Source organism: Gymnogyps californianus, chromosome 4, assembly GCF_018139145.2.
Source record: "Gymnogyps californianus isolate 813 chromosome 4, ASM1813914v2, whole genome shotgun sequence".
Lineage (NCBI taxonomy): Eukaryota > Metazoa > Chordata > Aves > Accipitriformes > Cathartidae > Gymnogyps > Gymnogyps californianus.
The window spans coordinates 3,106,654-3,124,206 of NC_059474.1; the positions used below are offsets into that span (position 1 = coordinate 3,106,654).

General features: G+C 63.5%; 3 protein-coding genes across 3 annotated transcripts; 2 read left to right on the forward strand and 1 right to left on the reverse strand.

Moving 5' to 3' along the window:
• The first annotated feature begins 1,183 nt into the window (after positions 1–1,183).
• Positions 1,184–2,910, forward strand: LOC127016148 (vasotocin-neurophysin VT). Its single transcript, XM_050896489.1, has 3 exons — positions 1,184–1,303; positions 1,860–2,061; positions 2,732–2,910. The coding sequence occupies exons 1-3, from the start codon at positions 1,184–1,186 to the stop codon at positions 2,908–2,910; spliced, it is 501 nt and encodes a 166-aa protein (XP_050752446.1).
• A 2,603-nt stretch (positions 2,911–5,513) lies between these two features.
• On the forward strand, positions 5,514–6,611 carry LOC127016147 (neurophysin 1). The gene is made up of 3 exons (XM_050896488.1): positions 5,514–5,633; positions 5,828–6,032; positions 6,562–6,611. The coding sequence occupies exons 1-3, from the start codon at positions 5,514–5,516 to the stop codon at positions 6,609–6,611; spliced, it is 375 nt and encodes a 124-aa protein (XP_050752445.1).
• Positions 6,612–7,703: 1,092 nt separating this feature from the next.
• Positions 7,704–10,535, reverse strand: MRPS26 (mitochondrial ribosomal protein S26). The gene is made up of 4 exons (XM_050896131.1): positions 10,261–10,535; positions 9,265–9,402; positions 8,340–8,463; positions 7,704–7,949 (listed from the first exon to the last, which is right to left on the reverse strand). Exons 1-4 carry the CDS (start codon positions 10,533–10,535, stop codon positions 7,818–7,820), a joined length of 669 nt encoding a protein of 222 aa, XP_050752088.1. The 3' UTR covers positions 7,704–7,817.
• Positions 10,536–17,553: the final 7,018 nt, after the last annotated feature.

Sequence of the window (17,553 nt, forward strand, 5' to 3'; positions counted from 1 at the left end):
ACACCCCGGTGCTCTGTGGTCCAGCGCTACAGCCGAGCCCCTTGGTTTAGGAGTGCCTTTGTGCAGCCCTGAGTTCTCCCCCAGCCCTAGCCCCATCGCTCCCCTCCGGCATCCCCTCCCAGACCGGCATCCTCCAAACCAGCAGCCCTCCCGAGCTGGCATCCCTCCCCAAACCAGCAGCCTCCAAACCAACAACCCTCCCCGAATCAGCATCTTCTGAATGAGCATCCCACCCCAAACCTGTATCCTGACTGGATCAGCATCCTCCAAACCAGCATCCTCCAAACCAGCATCCTCCAAACCAGCATCCCTCCCCAAACCTGTATCCTGACCGGACCAGCATCCTCCAAACCAGCATCCCTCCCCACCAGCATCCCTCCCCAAACCAGCATCCCTCCCCAAACCAGCATCCTCCAAACCAGCATCCCGCCCCAAACCTGTATCCTGACCGGACCAGCATCCTCCAAACCAGCATCCCGCCCCAAACCTGTATCCTGACCGGACCAGCATCCCTCCCCACCAGCATCCCTCCCCAAACCAGCATCCCTCCCGAGCTGGCATCCCTCCCCAAACCTGTATCCTGACCGGACCAGCATCCTCCAAACCAGCATCCTCCAAACCAGCATCCCTCCCCACCAGCATCCCTCCCCAAACCAGCATCCCTCCCCAAACCAGCATCCTCCAAACCAGCATCTCTCCCCAAACCTGCATCCCACCCAGACCAGCATCCTCCAAACCCGCATCCCTCCCCAAACCCGCACCTTCTGAGTGAGCACCCCTCCCCAAACCCGCACCCCCCGCCATTCAGCACCCCTCCCCATGAACTGGCCATCCCCGGGGCGGCCCGCGCCCCTCGGAGCAGCCAGGGCCCGGGGTGGCGGGGGGGGGGTGTGGGATTCAGCAGCTCTGAGCGCTGTCACTCGCGCTCCTGCACTGAATCACCTCAATTACAGATTCGCTTGGATGCGATTTGGGGAAAAAAAAGAAAGACAGAGGGGGAAAAAAAAAAAAAAACCAACAAAAAAACAACCCAGCCCTCTTCGTCTTCCTCCTCCTCCTCCCCGGGGAAGAGGCGACAGCAGCATAAATAGCGGCTGGCACAGCACGGGGCCAGATGCAAAGCGAGCGACAGAGCTGCCGGCTTCCCCTGGCACACGTGGCACAGCTGCGGGCACCCTCCGCCATGGCAGAGCCTTCGCTGCCCCTCTCCTTCCTCTGCCTCCTCGCCTTGTCCTCCGCCTGCTACATCCAGAACTGCCCCCGGGGCGGCAAGCGGGCCCTGGCCGACACAGCCCTCCGACAGGTACTGGGCGGGATGGGGGTTTGGGGGACGGGATGGGGCTTCTGGGGGGACATAGCGGCTCCGTGGGGCGCAGAGGCTCCCTGTCACCTGCGGGCACCCTTGGCCGTGCCACGCTCCTCCGAGCAGCGCGGTGCACCCCGTTTTTTGGGAGAGCTGGGGGACATGCCCAAGGGCACACGATGGGGCGGTGGCGGAGGAATGAGCACCCCGAAATGCTGTTGTCACCTCAGAGAGGGGAACAAGCTTGGCCACAGCAGAGCATCTCTGCTGGAGGGGGGGGGGGGAAGCGGGGGGACAGGACACCCCCATGGAGCGGGGACAGGGAGGACACGGGGGGCAGCAGGGAGCCCCCCAAAGCGGGGCCAGCGCCGCAGCCCGAGGCCACGCTGCTGGAGATGGGGACAAGACAGGTCACCTCGTGCCGGCGTGGCACCCCGAGGGCTGGCAAAGCAGGGGGGTAGGGGGGGCTGCTTTCGAATACAAGGGGGTGCAAGCAGGGTGTACCCCTCCTTTTTTTGGGGGGGTTATGAGGGACTCAAGCGGCTCCTTCCCCCAGTGCATGCCCTGCGGCCCCGGGAACAGAGGCAACTGCTTCGGCCCCGGCATCTGCTGCGGCGCGGAGCTGGGCTGTTACCTGGGCACGGCAGAGACGCGGCGCTGCGCCGAGGAAGACTACTTGCCTTCACCCTGCCAGGCTGGCGGGCAGCCCTGCGGCTCCGGCGGCCGCTGCGCCGCGGCCGGCATCTGCTGCACCGCCGGTAATGGGGGGGGGGGGATGTTGGGGTCAGCGGGATGGGGGTCTGGAGAGTTTGGGGTGTCTTGGGGCCATGGGGGGATTGCAATGGCATGGGTCAGTCCTCCAGTTAGCCTGCACCTTACAAAGGGGAGACTGAGGCACGGAGCGGCGGCAGTGTTTTCCCCATTTGGGGATAATTTTGGGATAGTCAGATTCAGGCTAGATAGAAGGAAGGAATGTTTTACGATGAGGGTGGTGAAACACTGGCACAGGTTGCCCAGAGAGGTGGGAGATGCCCCATCCCTGGAAACCTTCAAGGTCAGGTTGGACGGGGCTCTGAGCAACCTGATCGAGTTGAAGATGTCCCTGCTCATTGCAGGGGGGTTGGAACTAGATGATCTTTAAGGTCTCTTCCAACCCAAACCATTCTGTGATTCTGTGATAAGGATCGGGCTCAGAGCTCCTTCCCAAGCCTCCACCGTGACATATTTCCCGGCCAGGCACACGCAGCCTCCCCGATGTGCCGGAAAAAGCCCAGCCAGCCCCGCTCCCTGGTTAACAGGAGGGACAAAGCTGGAGCACGAGCCGCGCGGACACCCCCGGCTGCCACCAACCCCTTCCCCACCTGAAAAATAAAACACTCGCGGTCCTAAATAACCCATCCCGTCCCGACGTTTCGCTTTCTGTTGAAGAAACCTGCGCGATGGACGCCGGCTGCCTGGACGAGGGCAGCGACGAGGCTCAGGAGACGGCGGAGAAGAACCTGACGGTGCTGGACGGCTCGGCTGGAGATCTGCTCCTCAAGCTCATGCACTTGGCGAACCGGCAGCAGCAGCAGCAGCAGCAGCAGGGCAAGCACCCCCTCCTCTGAGCCGGGGTGCCAGGCGTCCCCTCCACCGTCACCGATCCCCCCCACCCCAGCCTTGTAAATACGAGACCCAATAAAAGTCCTGGTGCACTGTGGTGGCTTCGTCTGGGGTGCTGGGGATGGGTCACGGGGGGCTTCGGGGCTCCAGGGGACCCAGCCGGGGCTCGAGGATGGCAGGGTGGGGGGGGTTTGGTGGGTCTTCATCCCCCCCCACCCCCAAATCCCCATCCAGCCCCACACGGTTCGGCTCCCATCGCGGTGGTTTTGCTGGGTTGGGTGCAGGATTTGGCCCCGTCCTTGCAGCGCTAAGGGAAAAGAAGCCCAGGCAGAGCTGGCCTTTGGGATCTGGCCATCGAGTTCCAGCCCAGGAGCCCCGGCAGCACCCATGGGTGCTGAGCCTCCCAGCACCCCCAGCCCCAGGAGATCGGGGACGGCTGGGATGTGCCACCATCATTTTACCTCTTGGCTAAGACCCCTCTTTGGGGCAGATTTGGGGTCCCGTTGCCTTCAGGAACCAGCACGACAGGCAGCTTCAAGCCACATCTACTAAAAATGATAAAAAGGAATGAAAAGCACCCAAAAAGACCCCAAAAGCAGAAAGGTTTGGGGTCCCAGCTTCATACAACCCCCCGGGCCTGGCCTCGTCCTTCCCCACCATCGCTCCCCAAACTGATCCCCTCCAGACACCGATGGGCAGGATCAGTCCCCCGCTTATTCCACCATCACCCCCAAATTCGGGGTACCGTTACCCCAACACCCTCTTCCCTCCCCGCTCCCCAGGTCTCTTACCCCGGTGGGGTCCCTGCTCCGGGCTCTCTCCGGGCTGGGATCTGGCCACGGAGCGGGGAACAGCTCGTCCTTTATAATGTCCCCGAGGGAGGTGGCACCTCCGGGGAGGTGGAGCTCCTCCACGCCGGCGGGACCCATCCTGCCCACGTCAGCTCCCCGCACCTCCAAGGGGGTGCAGGATTAACCCAGCGCCTGGTCCCCGCAACGAGCGTCTTATCCCAGCCCCGGGGAGGCGGGCGACCCGAAATCATTTCCAAAATCATTGGGAAAGCGGCCGTGCCGATGCGGACGGGTGACTCGGAGCCGGACGCCCGGGGGATGAAGAGATTGGGCTGTTAAGCCCAGCCCTGGCACTCAGCCTGTCCCGGGGACGCAGGATGCGAACCCCAACATCTCCCGCAGCAAAGGGGAACGCGTCATTGAGCAGGGATGATGCTCCAGGCTGACGGAAGCCTCGGCATCGGGGTGTCGAGGTCCCAAAAAGCACCAGCAGCTGATAATTGGGTTTGGGGGTTGGTTTTTTTTTTCCACATTTGTCTCCCCGAGACGCATCCCAACCCTGCCCATGGGGGTCCGGGCACCCCCAGATCAGCTGTAGGGGCTCCGGGATGGCGATTTTCCCCTCCACCCCACACCGCAGCGGGACGGCAGCCGGAGCTGAGCCGCTGGGACGTCACACGGCAGACGCTGAGCCCCATTTCTAACCCATTAACATGGATCCCAGCGCCCGGCTTGTCCCCAGGGACCAGGACTCAGCAGCTGCCTGACCCCGGGTGGGTGACGAGGACCTGGCTGCCCTCACCGCCGGCCACGCTAAGTGGCAGATTTCGAAGCAAGGCGGAGGAGACGAGAAGAGGTCACGGCTTTCGGGCTCCGGGCTGCCTAATTCCCAATTAAGCAGGCGCGGGGAGGGAGCGGGGTAATGGTCTCGCTAGACGTTAAGATTTGTCCGCAGCAGAGGAATTTATTCAAGGCGGGAAGCTCTTAATTGCGGTAACGAAGGCGAGGGGTGGGGGTGAGCAGGACCCCGTGCGATTGCATCAGCCTTCGGCCCCATCCTCGGTGCCGTTACTCCGGGGGTTCCTTCGCCTGCGGACGACGCGGTCCAGGGCATCACGTTCAAGCCCCGGGCGCAGCTCCAGGGCAGAAGCAAGGGGGAAACGTGGCTTTTCAGGCCTTTGCCGATGAGGTTTGGCGTTCTCAGATGAAAGCAGGCGGCGATGGGCTCGGCCTCACCATCATCCCAGAGCGGGACAAGCCCAGCGTTGAGCATTCCCCAAAAACCAGGCAGGTGGAAAGGACCAACACGGCGTTTCCCACCCCAGATGCTCCTGGAGGAGGATACGGGTTTGGTTTCCCCCCCACCACCACCACCAGAAGGGAATCTGAAGCCAAGGGACGCACAAAGCTCAACCCCACTCCTGGGAAGACATGTCCCACCAGGCTGTGGAGATGCCTGCCTTCATCCCTACCCAACCCACGTCAGCGGGTGGGACAAACCAGAGCCTGGCACCCCGAAGGGGTTGGCAGAGAAGGGACCCGAGCCCCAAACAGCACCCGCAGCCTCCGCACGTTTCCCCCCCGCCGCCACCGGAGTCATCACCAAGGAAAAAAAAAAAAACCAACACCTTGGCCTTGACCTCACGTCCTCGACCTCCGGCTATTAGCCGAGCCCTCCGGTGTGGAAAGCAATGCCTTGTGGTTTTTAAGGGAAAATGGGTGACGCCGGTGCCGGCATGCGTAAGTAGGAGCCGGCACTATATATACACGACCGCTCGCCGGGATGAGAAGCCGAAAAGCTTCCCGACCCCGCAGCCATGCCCTGCAAGGCGCTCGCCGTCTGCCTCCTGGGGCTCCTGGCTCTCTCCTCCGCTTGCTACATCCAGAACTGCCCCATCGGGGGCAAACGCGCCGTCCTGGACATGGACATCAGGAAGGTACGTCCCGGTGGGCTGGGAGACCTCCTGACCCGCTCCTTGCCTTCTCCCTACCTTCCCCAAGCCTTCCCGGGGCTCCTGCGGGGAAGACGCCGGCAGGAGGGAGGAAAGGACCGAGGGAAAGGTTTGACCTGAGCCCAGACGCTTTCCCTGCTAACTCTCCCCCTCCTTTCTTCCCCCCCTTCCCCGAGCAGTGCCTGCCCTGCGGTCCCAGGAACAAGGGCCACTGCTTCGGTCCCAACATCTGCTGCGGAGAAGAGCTGGGTTGTTACATGGGCACCTCCGAAACCCTGCGGTGCCAGGAAGAAAACTTCTTGCCGACACCCTGCGAGTCGGGACGCAAACCCTGCGGCGGCAGCGGAGGGAGCTGCGCGGCCCCCGGCATCTGCTGCAGCAGCGGTGAGGGCAGCGGCGGGTCCCCCTCCCTTCTGGGAGCCTCCTCACGGGGGTCCCCACACTCGTGAGAGGGAATTAGGGTATAAAAGTGGGAGAGGGGACGTCGCCCAAGGGACTTGCTTTGTCCCGTCCATCTGTCCATCCGTCTCCCCACCAGCCAGGGCCACCCCACTCAGGGCAGACTTGATCCCGACCCCAGGGAAGGCGATAACAGACCGGGAGGTTTCGCGGAAGGGGGGAAAGCAGACAGCAACCAAATTTCGAGGGCTGAGCAAGCGGCAGGATTCCTGCGGCGCACGGCAGTCCGTGCCCGCTCCCGCTTTCCTTACGGTCTTCCAAAAATCCCAGCCTCCTCCCTAAGCTGGATGCTACCAGAGATCCCGCTACAAATCCTGGGGAGCTCCAGGGCACGAAGGGAACACCAGCTCGCTCGATGTTCTTAAAAAATGGTGCCGGGGAGGGGACGTTCTCCGAGGGCTGGTTCGTGCCGTCTCATTTTCCACGGTGTTCTCCCCTTTCTCTCCCCGCGCAGAGGGCTGCGTGGTTGATTCATCCTGCGACCAAGAAATGCTGTTTGCGTAGACCACCCGGGAGAGAAGAACCAGCAGGATCCCTTATCTATCGAGCTGTACCAGCCCCGCATCAGGGTGAGAACAGACCAGCCAAGGTCTGTGACTCAGATTTAAGTGATGATCTTAATTAGAAATAAAACTTGTACAGAAAAAAAAAAAAACCACAAAAACCCAATGACTGAGTTTTTCCGTGTGCTTGCCTGGTTTAGGTGCAGACTCAGGAGGGCTGGCTGGAGAGAAAAAGCCCTTTTTAGGAAAGCGTAGATAAAAAGCAAGGATTTAAGGTGGATTCCTGCAGCTGGTGTTTTATCCGAGGGAGGGAGGGCCGAGGGACCTGCGGTCAGTCCGCCCCGGGGTTCTGGCTGAACCGCAGCAAACCGCAGGCTGGTGTCGGGCGGCCCAAAACCAGCGGTTTTAGGGCAAAACCGAGAGCGCAGCTCCGTCTGAAAGACCACAATAAGCCAGAACCATCAGAGAGGCCCCAGAGTAATTACAGTATTACCTACAACTTAAGCCCCAGGCGATGAGTAAAATAAGGTTGAAAGGGCGGGGGGGGGAAGAGAAAAGGAGACACATAAAAGCCAGCACCGTTCCGACGGTCTCGGCACATTTTCTCATTGAGCCACACCAACAGAGGGTTTAAAGTGCGAGCAGGAACGCCAGGTCCCTCCACCGCAGCAGAAACCAGAGGAACAACACATTCTTTTCCCCCCAAACGACAAAAAGCGGAGGGTCAGTGTTTCCTACAAAGCCATTCAGACCTCGGTTTCTTTCAAAAGCACCTAGAGGGGTCGACACGCAAACAGTGCCGGGGCTACAGCGGGGAGCTCGGAGCCAGGATCGGCCTCGGGACCGCTCCTGCTTTTCCCCCCCCGCTACACGCTTGGCGCGAAAGATCCGAACACGTGGGAGGTGGAATCGCAGAGAGTCAGAGCAACGGGCGCAGGAACGCCGGCAGCTTCGCCGGCAGCTCCGTCGCTGCCTCGCAGGGCTGAGCCAGGCTGCTGGCGCCTCCGCCGCTTGGTGCCAGCCCAAATTTCTCCCTCGCCCTCCTTCCCGCAGGCGTTCAACCCTTCAAAAAGAACCACAGCCAGACCCCCGCAGGCTTTCTCCAACAATTCTGTCGTCGATTTATACATTAAAAGGAAGCAACCGGCTCGTAAGCGGAGCTTCTGGACAGAAACCAGCACCCGCCCCATATCCCAGGCCGGGGCCGTTAGGACAACACCGTCCGTTTGACGATCCGCCCGTCCTTGTCGACGGCGAAGTTGTAGTTGCGCGGGTTGTCCAGGCACTCCTCGATCCGTGCGTCCAGGTTCTCGGGGGTGATGAACGTTTTGGCTTCCTCCTGAACGAAGGACAAGTACCGGCTCTTAACGCACGTTAGCGGACGAGTCGCTACGGGCAGGGGAGGAACTGCCGGTGCCTGCAGAGCTCGCGGATCTCCGAGAGACCCCGAGATGCCACCAGCATCGCCAGGATCTCAGCAGGAGCCGAGGCCAGAACGAGGAAACCTTTATTCTCTCGCTCAGGATTATTCCACCCTCTTTTCAGAGCTCTCACTCAACCTCTATCCCATCCACACGCTGTCAACACTCCTGGAAGGCGCTAACGCTACCAACGTAAAAATCTCTGGAAAATAAGCCTACGGCTTCCGCATCGCTCCCACGGGCTGCCATCAAATCCCTCACGGGGACTGCTGGCAGCGTTCTCCCCAGGAGCCACCAGCTGCTCTTACCTGCAGCCGGAGAACCTCCTTCTCCTTCTCCTTCAGGAAAGCCTCCATTATCCTGGCCTTGCTCTCCGCAGCCTGCAACTTCTGCCTCTTCTGTTCTTCCTCTTCTTTCCGAATTCTTTCCTCTCTGCCGTACGGAAAGGAAAACAAAACAACAAGGCTTCGGTGAACGCTCACGCTCTGCAGGCTGGCACTCGGGCGAGACACGCTAATCCCTCGGGATGCAAAGTCGCCACGTTCGAGCGCAGCCAGAACAAACGGGAAGGAGCGGAGCAAGCCGCGCCGGGGAGGAGAGCCCCCGTGCTGTCCCCAACGTGGGGACGAAGAGAATTGCCCTCCTCCCGCGAGAGAAAAATGAACGCAAAACCTTCAGGCAAAAGCTTTCAAACAGACCGGCCCCGACACGCCTGCTGCGGACCTGGGACCTAGCAGGGTCCGGCTCCGTTCAGGAGCTCCAAGTCGGAGCAATGCGATTCTTCCGGCAGGACCTGGATGCGGAAGCTCGAGCGCTTTGCGACAGCCCAAGGGACAGCCAGCGGGGACGGGGACGGGACAGACCGGCCTTTCCCTTTAACCTTCTCCTGCTGACAAGATTCAGCAGATGCTGATTTTCTTGGAAGCATCGACACGCTTCCCGTGTCCGACCAGAGGACGCGGGAGAAACTTCTCCTCGCGACGACACCCACCTCCGCAGGAGAGCGGGAGGTTCTCCAGAGCTCGGTAACCTACCCCTCAGCAGCCAGAGGCGCTGGAAACGTGACCGCTGCGTACGCAGATTTATTTTAAAAAGGTCAAAATGTAGGTCTTTGGAAAAATTAAGCCTGACCCTAACCGACCCGGGCATTGAATTCAGTTCTGCACAAGCAAAAGTCAAAGCCACGAAGGGAAGGTTTCCCCCCCCCGGGGCTTCGCGCGGGGCTGGGCCGACCTGCGTGCCCGCTGCCGGGCGTTCTCCGCCTCGTTCCAGGCCATCAGGCGCCGGTGCTCCGCCGTCAGCTCCGCCGAGTCCTCCTGGGACAGCAGGGCCTCCCGCTTCTTCTGCAGCACCTCGGCCCTGAACTCGGCCCTGCCGGGAGGGGAGGGCAGCAGAGGGTGCTGAGCCCCACCACCCTGACCCTCCCCTGCCCCACAGCGCTCCCAGCCCCACCACCCTGACCCTCCCCTGCCCCACACCGCTCCCAGCCCCACCACCCTGACCCTCCCCTGCCCCACACCGCTCCCAGCCCACCACCCTGACCCTCCCCTGCCCCACACCGCTCCCAGCCCCACCACCCTGACCCTCCCCTGCCCCACGCCGCTCCCAGCCCCACCACCCTGACCCTCCCCTGCCCCACACCGCTCCCAGCCCCACCACCCTGACCCTCCCCTGCCCCACAGCAATCTGGGGTCCAGCTGCCCCTGCTCCAAAGTGGCCCCAGACCCACCAACCCTCCCCTGCCCCACAGCCAGCCCCACAGCCCCATAACCAGCCCCCTGCCCCACAGCCAGCCCCACAGCCCCATAACCAGTCCCCTGCCCCACAGCAGCCTCACAGCCCCATAACCAGCTTCCTCCCTCACAGCAGCCCCACAGCCCCGTAACCAGCCCCCTGCCCCACAGCCAGCCCCACAGCCCATAACCAGCCCCCTGCCCCACAGCAGCCCCACAACCAGCTTCCTCCCTCACAGCAGCCCCGCAGACCCACATCCAGCCCCACATCCAGCCCCCCAACCCACCTCTGCACCACAGCAGCCCCAAAGAGCCACAAGCCCAACCCTCCCCTGCCCCACAGCAACCCCACAGCCCTATACCCAGCCCCCCTGCCCCATAACCGGCCCCCTGCCCCACAGCCAGCCAGCCCCCCCGACCCTCCCGGCCCCAGGCCCGGCCCCGTAACCCTCCCTCCGCCCACATCACCGCGCAGTCCCAGCCCCCGGGCGGGTACCGGAGGGCGCCGAGGACCAGCCGGTGCTGCCGGTACCGCTCCATCACCACCAGCAGCTCCTCGGGGTCGACGGGCGGCGGCACCTTCAGCCGCGACGCCTTGGACTTGGCGGGGGGGTCGTGCCGCGTCTTGCGGCCCCGCGCCGGGACCAGCCGCGGCCCCCAGGCGGGGCCGGCTCCCGGGCCGGGGCCGGGGCCGGGTCCCGGTGGGGCGGCGGGGCCCAGCGCGGCCCCCAGGGCCGGCCCCGGGCGGCAGCGCCTCAGCGCCGGCAGCATGGCGGGGGGGAACCCGCGGGACCGGACGTGACGTGCCCGAGCCGCCCCGCCCCGCCCGCGAGGCACCATGGGAGAGAGAGCGCGGGAGCGGGGCCTGACGGGAAATGTAGTGCGGGGGCGGCCCCACGGACACGGCACCCCCTCACGGGACACAGACACCCGTGGGACACGGCACCCCCCCCCCCCCCCCCCCCCCCCCACGGGACACGGCACCTCCTCACGGGACACAGACACCCGTGGGACACAGCACCCCCTCACGGGACACAGACATCCGTGGGACACGACACCCCCCCACGGGACACGGCACCCCCTCACGGGACACAGACACCCGTGGGACACGACACCCCCCCACGGGACATGGCACCCCCTCACGGGACACAGACACCCGTGGGACACGGCACCCCCCCCTACGGGACACGGCACCCCCTCACGGGACACAGACACCCGTGGGACATGGCATCCGTGGGATACGGCACCCTCACGGGACACAGACACCCGTAGGACACGGCACCCCATGGGACACGGCACCCCATGGCACAAAGCCTCCCCTCCCGCCGAGACACAGCCCCCCACGGGACACAGCCCCCTCTCATCGGACACCCCTCACTCCCACGGGACACGCATCTCCCACGGGACACAGCCCCCCACGGGACACAGCCCCCTCTCATCGGACACCCCCCCCGCCCCGAGACACAGCCCCCCACGGGACACAGCCCTCCCCCGCGGGACACAGCCCCACGGCACACATCCTCCCCCCCGCCCCCCCTCCCCGGGCACACAGAGCCCCACGGCAGACAGCCTCCCCCGCGGGACACAGCCCCCCACGGACACTTGCATCCCCCACGGGGCACGACACCCCCCCCCCCTCCCCCAGCACCCATCCACGCGGGACACCCTCCACGGGACACCCCCAGCAGCCGCCACCACTCAGGACAGGGTCCTTCCCCGAGCCCCTTTATTGCCCGCGAGGACCCGCCGGGCGGTCGCGGGTGGGGTCGGTCGGTCCCGCGTGGGTCGGTGCCGCTCACCGGCGGCGCAGCGCAGCCCCCTGCGGGGAGCGGGGCCGGGGTCGGTCGGGGCCGGGGCCGGTACCGGCCCCCCGGTGCCCCCCCCCCCGGTGTCCGCCCCCACCCCGGTGTTCGCCCCCCCCGGTGCCCCCCCGGTGCCCCCCCCCCCGGTGTCCCCCCCCCCCGGTGTCCGCCCCCCCGGTGCCCCCCCCGGTGCCCCCCAGCCCCGTTCCCGCTCACCAGCAGCGGCTCCTCCCGCCGGGGGGGGCACGGGGGGGGCGGCAGAGCCAGAGCGGGGCCGAGACCTGCGGGAGAGCGGCCGCCCGTGGGGAGTCGCGGGGGGAACCCCGGAGGGGGGGGGGGGGGCTAATCCCGGGGGGGGGGGGGGGTAATCCAGGGAGGATAATCTGGGTGGGGGAAACACGGGGGGGTACAATGGGGGGGGGGGGGAATGCGGTGGGGGAGGTGACCGCAGGGGGGATGATGGGGGGGCGTGTAATTTGGGGGGGGGGGGGATCGGTGGGGAAGAGAACCACGGGGGGGATAATCTCGGGAGGGGTAACCCGGGGGGGGGGGATAATCGCGCGGGGGGGGGGGTAACTCTGGGGGGGGATAACCACGGGGGGGGGAATCTTGGGGGAGGGATAATCCAGGGAGGGGGATAACCTGGGGGGATTGTAATCCGGGGGGGGGGGGATAATTCCGAGGGGGGGTTATAACCCCGGGAGTAGGGGGCTTTTACACCGGGGGGGTCGGCTACAATCGGGGGGGGGTGTCACCCCGGGGGGTGGGGGGGGTACAATCGGGGGGTGGGTATCACCCCGGGGGGGTGGGAGCTACAACCGGGGGGGGGGGGTGTCACCCCTGGGGGGGCTACAATCGGGGGGGGGTGTCACCCCGGGGGGGGGGGCTACAATCGGGGGGGGGGTGCCTACAATCGGGGGGGGGGTGTCACCCCGGGGCGGGGGGGGGGCTACAATCGGGGGGTGGTGGTGTCACCCCGGGGGGGGGGGGCTACAACCGGGGGGGGGGGGTGTCACCCGGGGGGGGCTACAATCGGGGGGGGGTGTCACCCCGGGGGGGGGGGGCTACAATCGGGGGGGGGTGGCTACAATCGGGGGGGGGGTGTCACCCCGGGGCGGGGGGGGGCTACAATCGGGGGGTGGTGGTGTCACCCCGGGGGGGGGGGGGCTACAATCGGGGGGGGGGGTTTCACCCCGGGGCGGGGCGCTACAATCGGGGGTGGGGGTGTCACCCCGGCGGGGGGGGCTACAATCGGGGGGGGGTGGTGTCACCCCGGGGGGGGGGATATAAACCCTGGGGCAGGATGGTAACCCCAAGGCAGGGGGAGACGACACGGGTGGGCATCACCCTGGGTGGGGGGGTGGGATATCACCCCGGGGGGGGGGGGGTGGGTTACAACCCGGGGGGGCGCGGGGCCCTACCTGCAGGGCCGGGGGGGGGCGAGGTCCCGCTTGCCCCCCGGGTACCAGCCGTGGGACCAGTGCTGGCCCGGGCAGCAGGGCACGGCGGAGGCCAGCAGCAGCAGCGCCAGCAGCAGCAGGGACCCACGGGGTGCCATGGCCGGGGTGGGTGGGGTGGGGGCTGCAGGGGGGGTAAAGGGGTCCCTGTCCCACCGGCACCCACCCCAGTGGGCACCCCGGGGGGCTGCTGAGGGGCTTAGGGGTGGAGATGCTGGAGGGATGAGCACCCATGGGTGCTGCTTGGGGTGGTTTAGGTCCAGCAAAGACGGGCACCCCAGGGGTTGGGTTGGGGGATGGAGGTGGAGGAGGGGATGAGCAGCGATGGGTGCTGCTTGGGGCTGGTGTGGGGTGGAGGTGCTGGAGAGGACAGGCACCCATGGGTGCTGCTTGGGGTGGTTTGGGTCCAGCAAAGATGGGCACCCCAGGGTCCCGTTTGGGGAGGGTTTGGGGATGGAGATGCAGAAGGGATGAGCACCCATGGGTGCTCTTTGGAGTGGGTTTGGGATGGAGACGCCAGAGGGATGAGCACACATGGGTGCTTTTTGGGGTGGGTTTGGCATGGAGATGCTGGAGGGGATGAGCACCCTGGGGTGCTTTTTGGGGTGGGTTTGGCATGGAGATGCTGGAGGGGATGAGCACCCATGGGTGCTCTTTGGGGTGGGTTCGGGGATGGAGGTGTAGAGGGAATGAGCACCCATGGGTGCTCTTTGGGGTGGGTTTGGGACGGAGATGCTGGAGGGGATGAGCACCCTTGGGTGCTGCTGGGGTTTGGGTCCAGCACGGACAGACCTCCTGGGGGTGCCATTAGGGTCCGATTCAGGGCGAGCAGAACCACCCACCCCGGGGTCCCCGCGTGCCACCAGCACCCACCCACCCAGCACCCCGCCGCCGGGGCAGCCTCACCTGGCCGGGCGGGTGGCGGTGGCAGCGGTGGCCGGCTGGAGCGGTGGCCGGCCCGGGCTGGGCGCCGCTATTTGTAGGGCTGGGCGACGGTGACGTCGGCCCCGCCGCCGCTCCCACGGGGGACCGTGACCTCGCCGATGGCGTCGGCCTCCTCGTGCCAGCGCCCGGCCCCTCCTTCCCCCCAAATCCCCTTGGCACCGTGGGACAGCACCCTGACACCCCTTTCTTTTTTTTTTTTGGGGGGGGGGGGGTCTGCCCTGCTGACCCTGCTCTGGCTCGTCACCCAGGGCTGGGGAGGGTGGGGGGGGCTGGGGAACCCCCCGGGAATGGGCTCAATTCCCTGACACGGCTCCCGGCGGCTGGGAAAGGGCCGGATCCAGCCCAGTCGGTCCCCAGCCCCACGGCCAACGCGCCCAGGAGCCGCTTTGCAGCCGCCGGGGATGCTCTTGGTGAAGACGGGGGAGCAAATTCTCCGTGCCTCAGTTTCCCCCCCACCCCTACCACCAGCCCCAATTTCACCATTTCTCCCCCCATTTCAGATTTATCGCCCCCAAATCGGGGCCGGAGGCTGGCAACGGCCACGCAGCCCAAAGCCCCCGGCTCGGTGGGATGCGACGGAGCCCGGGAAAAGGGATTTAAGGCAGGATCCGGCCCCGGATTATCTCCAGCAGCTGCTCGTGTCTCTGCTATGTGCAGTCGGATGCGGCAGGATGGGGCCACGGCAGACGCCGCGGCGAAAGGTCGCGGCAGCTCCCCAAACCCCGAAATTCCTCCGTCCCTGCAGCGATCCCGGGAAGGAAGGAAAAAAAAGGGGAAAAAACCTCATTAATATCACCGGGGAGCAGGCAGCACCCGGCGGGTGGGGGGGAACGGAGGTGCTTGGGGTGGTCCGTGTCCCCAGGGACAGCATCTGCGGTGGGCGAGCACGGCCCCCCGCCCCGTCCCAGGAGGGTCCCCGTTTTTTTGGGGGTCAGCACATTTATTTCCCAGCGTGACTTACAGCTTTGGCCGCAAGCCCCCCCAAATTCAGGAGTTAAAGTTTATTAACGAAGTGACGACGTTGGGGTTCGTGAGGGGGTGCCAGGTGACGGAGCGGGGATGGCGGCGGCAGCAACGAGGTCATTTTTGGGGGCGTTTTGGGTTGCTGGGGGTGTGTGTGTGTGTGTGTCCCTTTGCCTGTGTGCCCCACCGATCCATCCCTTCCCCACCGGGAAATCCTGCCTGGATGGAAAAGCTACGCTGGAAAACTCGGATACCCCAACTCATGGGGTGGCTTTTCCCATGATTTCCTAGATTTCAACCCCATGTCCCCCGAGTCTTCCCTTGGCTGGGCAGGGATGTCACCGTGCCCCCCCCTGCCCCCCCCCCCCCCCCCCCATCACCCCCGGGGTGCCCGGCCAAATCCTTGGGGTGAAACCTCCGCTCCCAACCCAGTTCTCCCAGTGCCTGCAGCAGGGGATGGAGCTCCCCCAGTTAACCAGGGCACGGTCGCCCGACTGCAGGAGGAACAAGGAAGGTATTTCATCAGGTATCTCTTTGTAACAAAAAAACCTATTAAAATCAACTGTATTAACCTAATTTTTTTTTAATATAGAAGTGCTGCACCCCCGGGTCCTCAGGACTTTGCCCTCAGGACTTTTCTTGACCCTTTGGACTCCTCTTGCGCCCTGGCCCATCACCAGCGTTAGGGTTTCCTTGTATTTTAATTCTTCTGGGAGGGGAACGATAAAAATCAGCAGTTATTTTTTGCCACCTCCTCTGATAACGCAAATTCATCTCCATGATGGATCCTCCATTGGGGGGGAAAAAAAAAAAGGAAAAATGTCGAAACTTGTCTGGAGGGCAGCAAGAGCATCCCCCAGGCTGGAGAAGGGTCTCCCTCAGCTTTAAAAACCTGTGAGCTCTTTAGCGGTGACCATTTGGAGACCTTCTTGAGGTTTTAAACTGCCAGAGGGTAGGTTGAGATTGGACGTAAGGAAGAAATTTTTACGATGAGGGCGGTGAGGCACTGGCACAGGTTGCCCAGAGAAGCTGTGGATGCCCCCATCCCTGAAAGTGTTCAAGGTCAGGTTGGACGGGGCTTTGAGCAACCTGGTCTAGTGGAAGGTGTCCACTAGACTAGACCCGATGATCTTTGACGGTACGTCCCAACCCAAACCATGCCACCATTCTGTGATTCACATTCGCAGTTGTTTTGGTGGAGCCTCGCCCAAGCAAGAGCAAGAAGTCACCTTGATTACGTTTAATTTCTGGCAGGAGGTCAGAGCCCCTCGCCCCGCCGAAGGGCATGTCGTTCCAGCTCTGCTCCTACCCCTCCCAGGTTGAGGACCACGCACGCCCTTCCTGAGAAGCAGAAACACAGAAACATGGTTGGCAGGGACCTCTGAGGTCTCCAGTCCAACCTCCTGCACAGAGAAGGGCCAACGCCAAAGTTAGAGCAGGCTGCTTGGAGCAACCAGCCGAGTTCTGAACGTGTCCGTGGACACAGATGTACCCTGGGCTGCATCTAAAGAAGCGTGGCCAGCAGGGCGAGGGAGGGGATTCTGCCCCTCTGCTCCGCTCTGGTGAGACCCCACCTGCAGTACTGCCTTCAGCTCTGGGGTTCCCAGCTTGAGAAAGACACGGACCTACTTGAGCAGGTCCAGAGGAGGGACACGAAGATGATGAGGGGGCTGGAGCACCTCTCGTATGAGGGCTGGCTGAGAGAGTTGGGGTTGTTCAGCCTGGAGGAGAGGAGAGGAGAGGAGAGGAGAGGAGAGGAGAGGAGAGGAGAGGAGAGGAGAGGAGAGGAGAGGAGAGGAGAGGAGAGGAGAGGAGAGGAGGAGAGGAGGAGAGAGAAGAGAAGAGAAGAGAGAGGAGAAGAGAAGAGAGAGAGAGAAGAGAAGAGAAGAGAGAGAGAAGAGAGAGGAGAGAGAGAGAAGAGAGAGAAGAGAAGAGAAGAGAAGAGAAGAGAAGAGAAGAGAAGAGAAGAGAAGAGAAGAGAAGAGAAGAGAAGAGAAGAGAAGAGAAGAGAAGAGAAGAGAAGAGAAGAGAAGAGAAGAGAAGAGAAGAGAAGAGAAGAGAAGAGAAGAGAAGGCGCTGGGGAGACCTTCTAGCGGCCTTCCAGTACTTAGAGGGGGCCTACAGGAAAGATGAGGGACTCTTTATCAGGCAATATAGTGATAGGACAAGGGGTGATGGCTTTAAACTGAAAGAGGGGAGATTTAGATTAGATGTAAGGAAGAAATGTTTTACAATGAGGGTGGTGAGGCACTGGCACAGGTTGCCCAGAGAGGCTGTGGGTGCCCCATCCCTGGAAGTGTTCAAGGCCAGGTTGGACGGGGCTTTGAGCACCTGGTCTAGTGGAAGGTGTCCCTGCCCGTGGCAGTGGGGTTGGAATTAGATGATCTTTAAGGTCCCTTCCAACCCAAACCATGCTGTGATTGTATGATCTCTTGAGATGCTAGGAGAAATAATCTGAAATCTCCTCCAGCACCTAGGGACGGAGGTCCCCTGGTTCAAGGATGGAGGCAAAAACCTGCAGCACGTTGTCAATTTGAGACGGCTCCAAATTTTCTCTTTCGCTGCTGTTACAGACCGAGAAGAGGGAAGGGTCTGGGTGGCACTCGGGAAGAGACACAACGG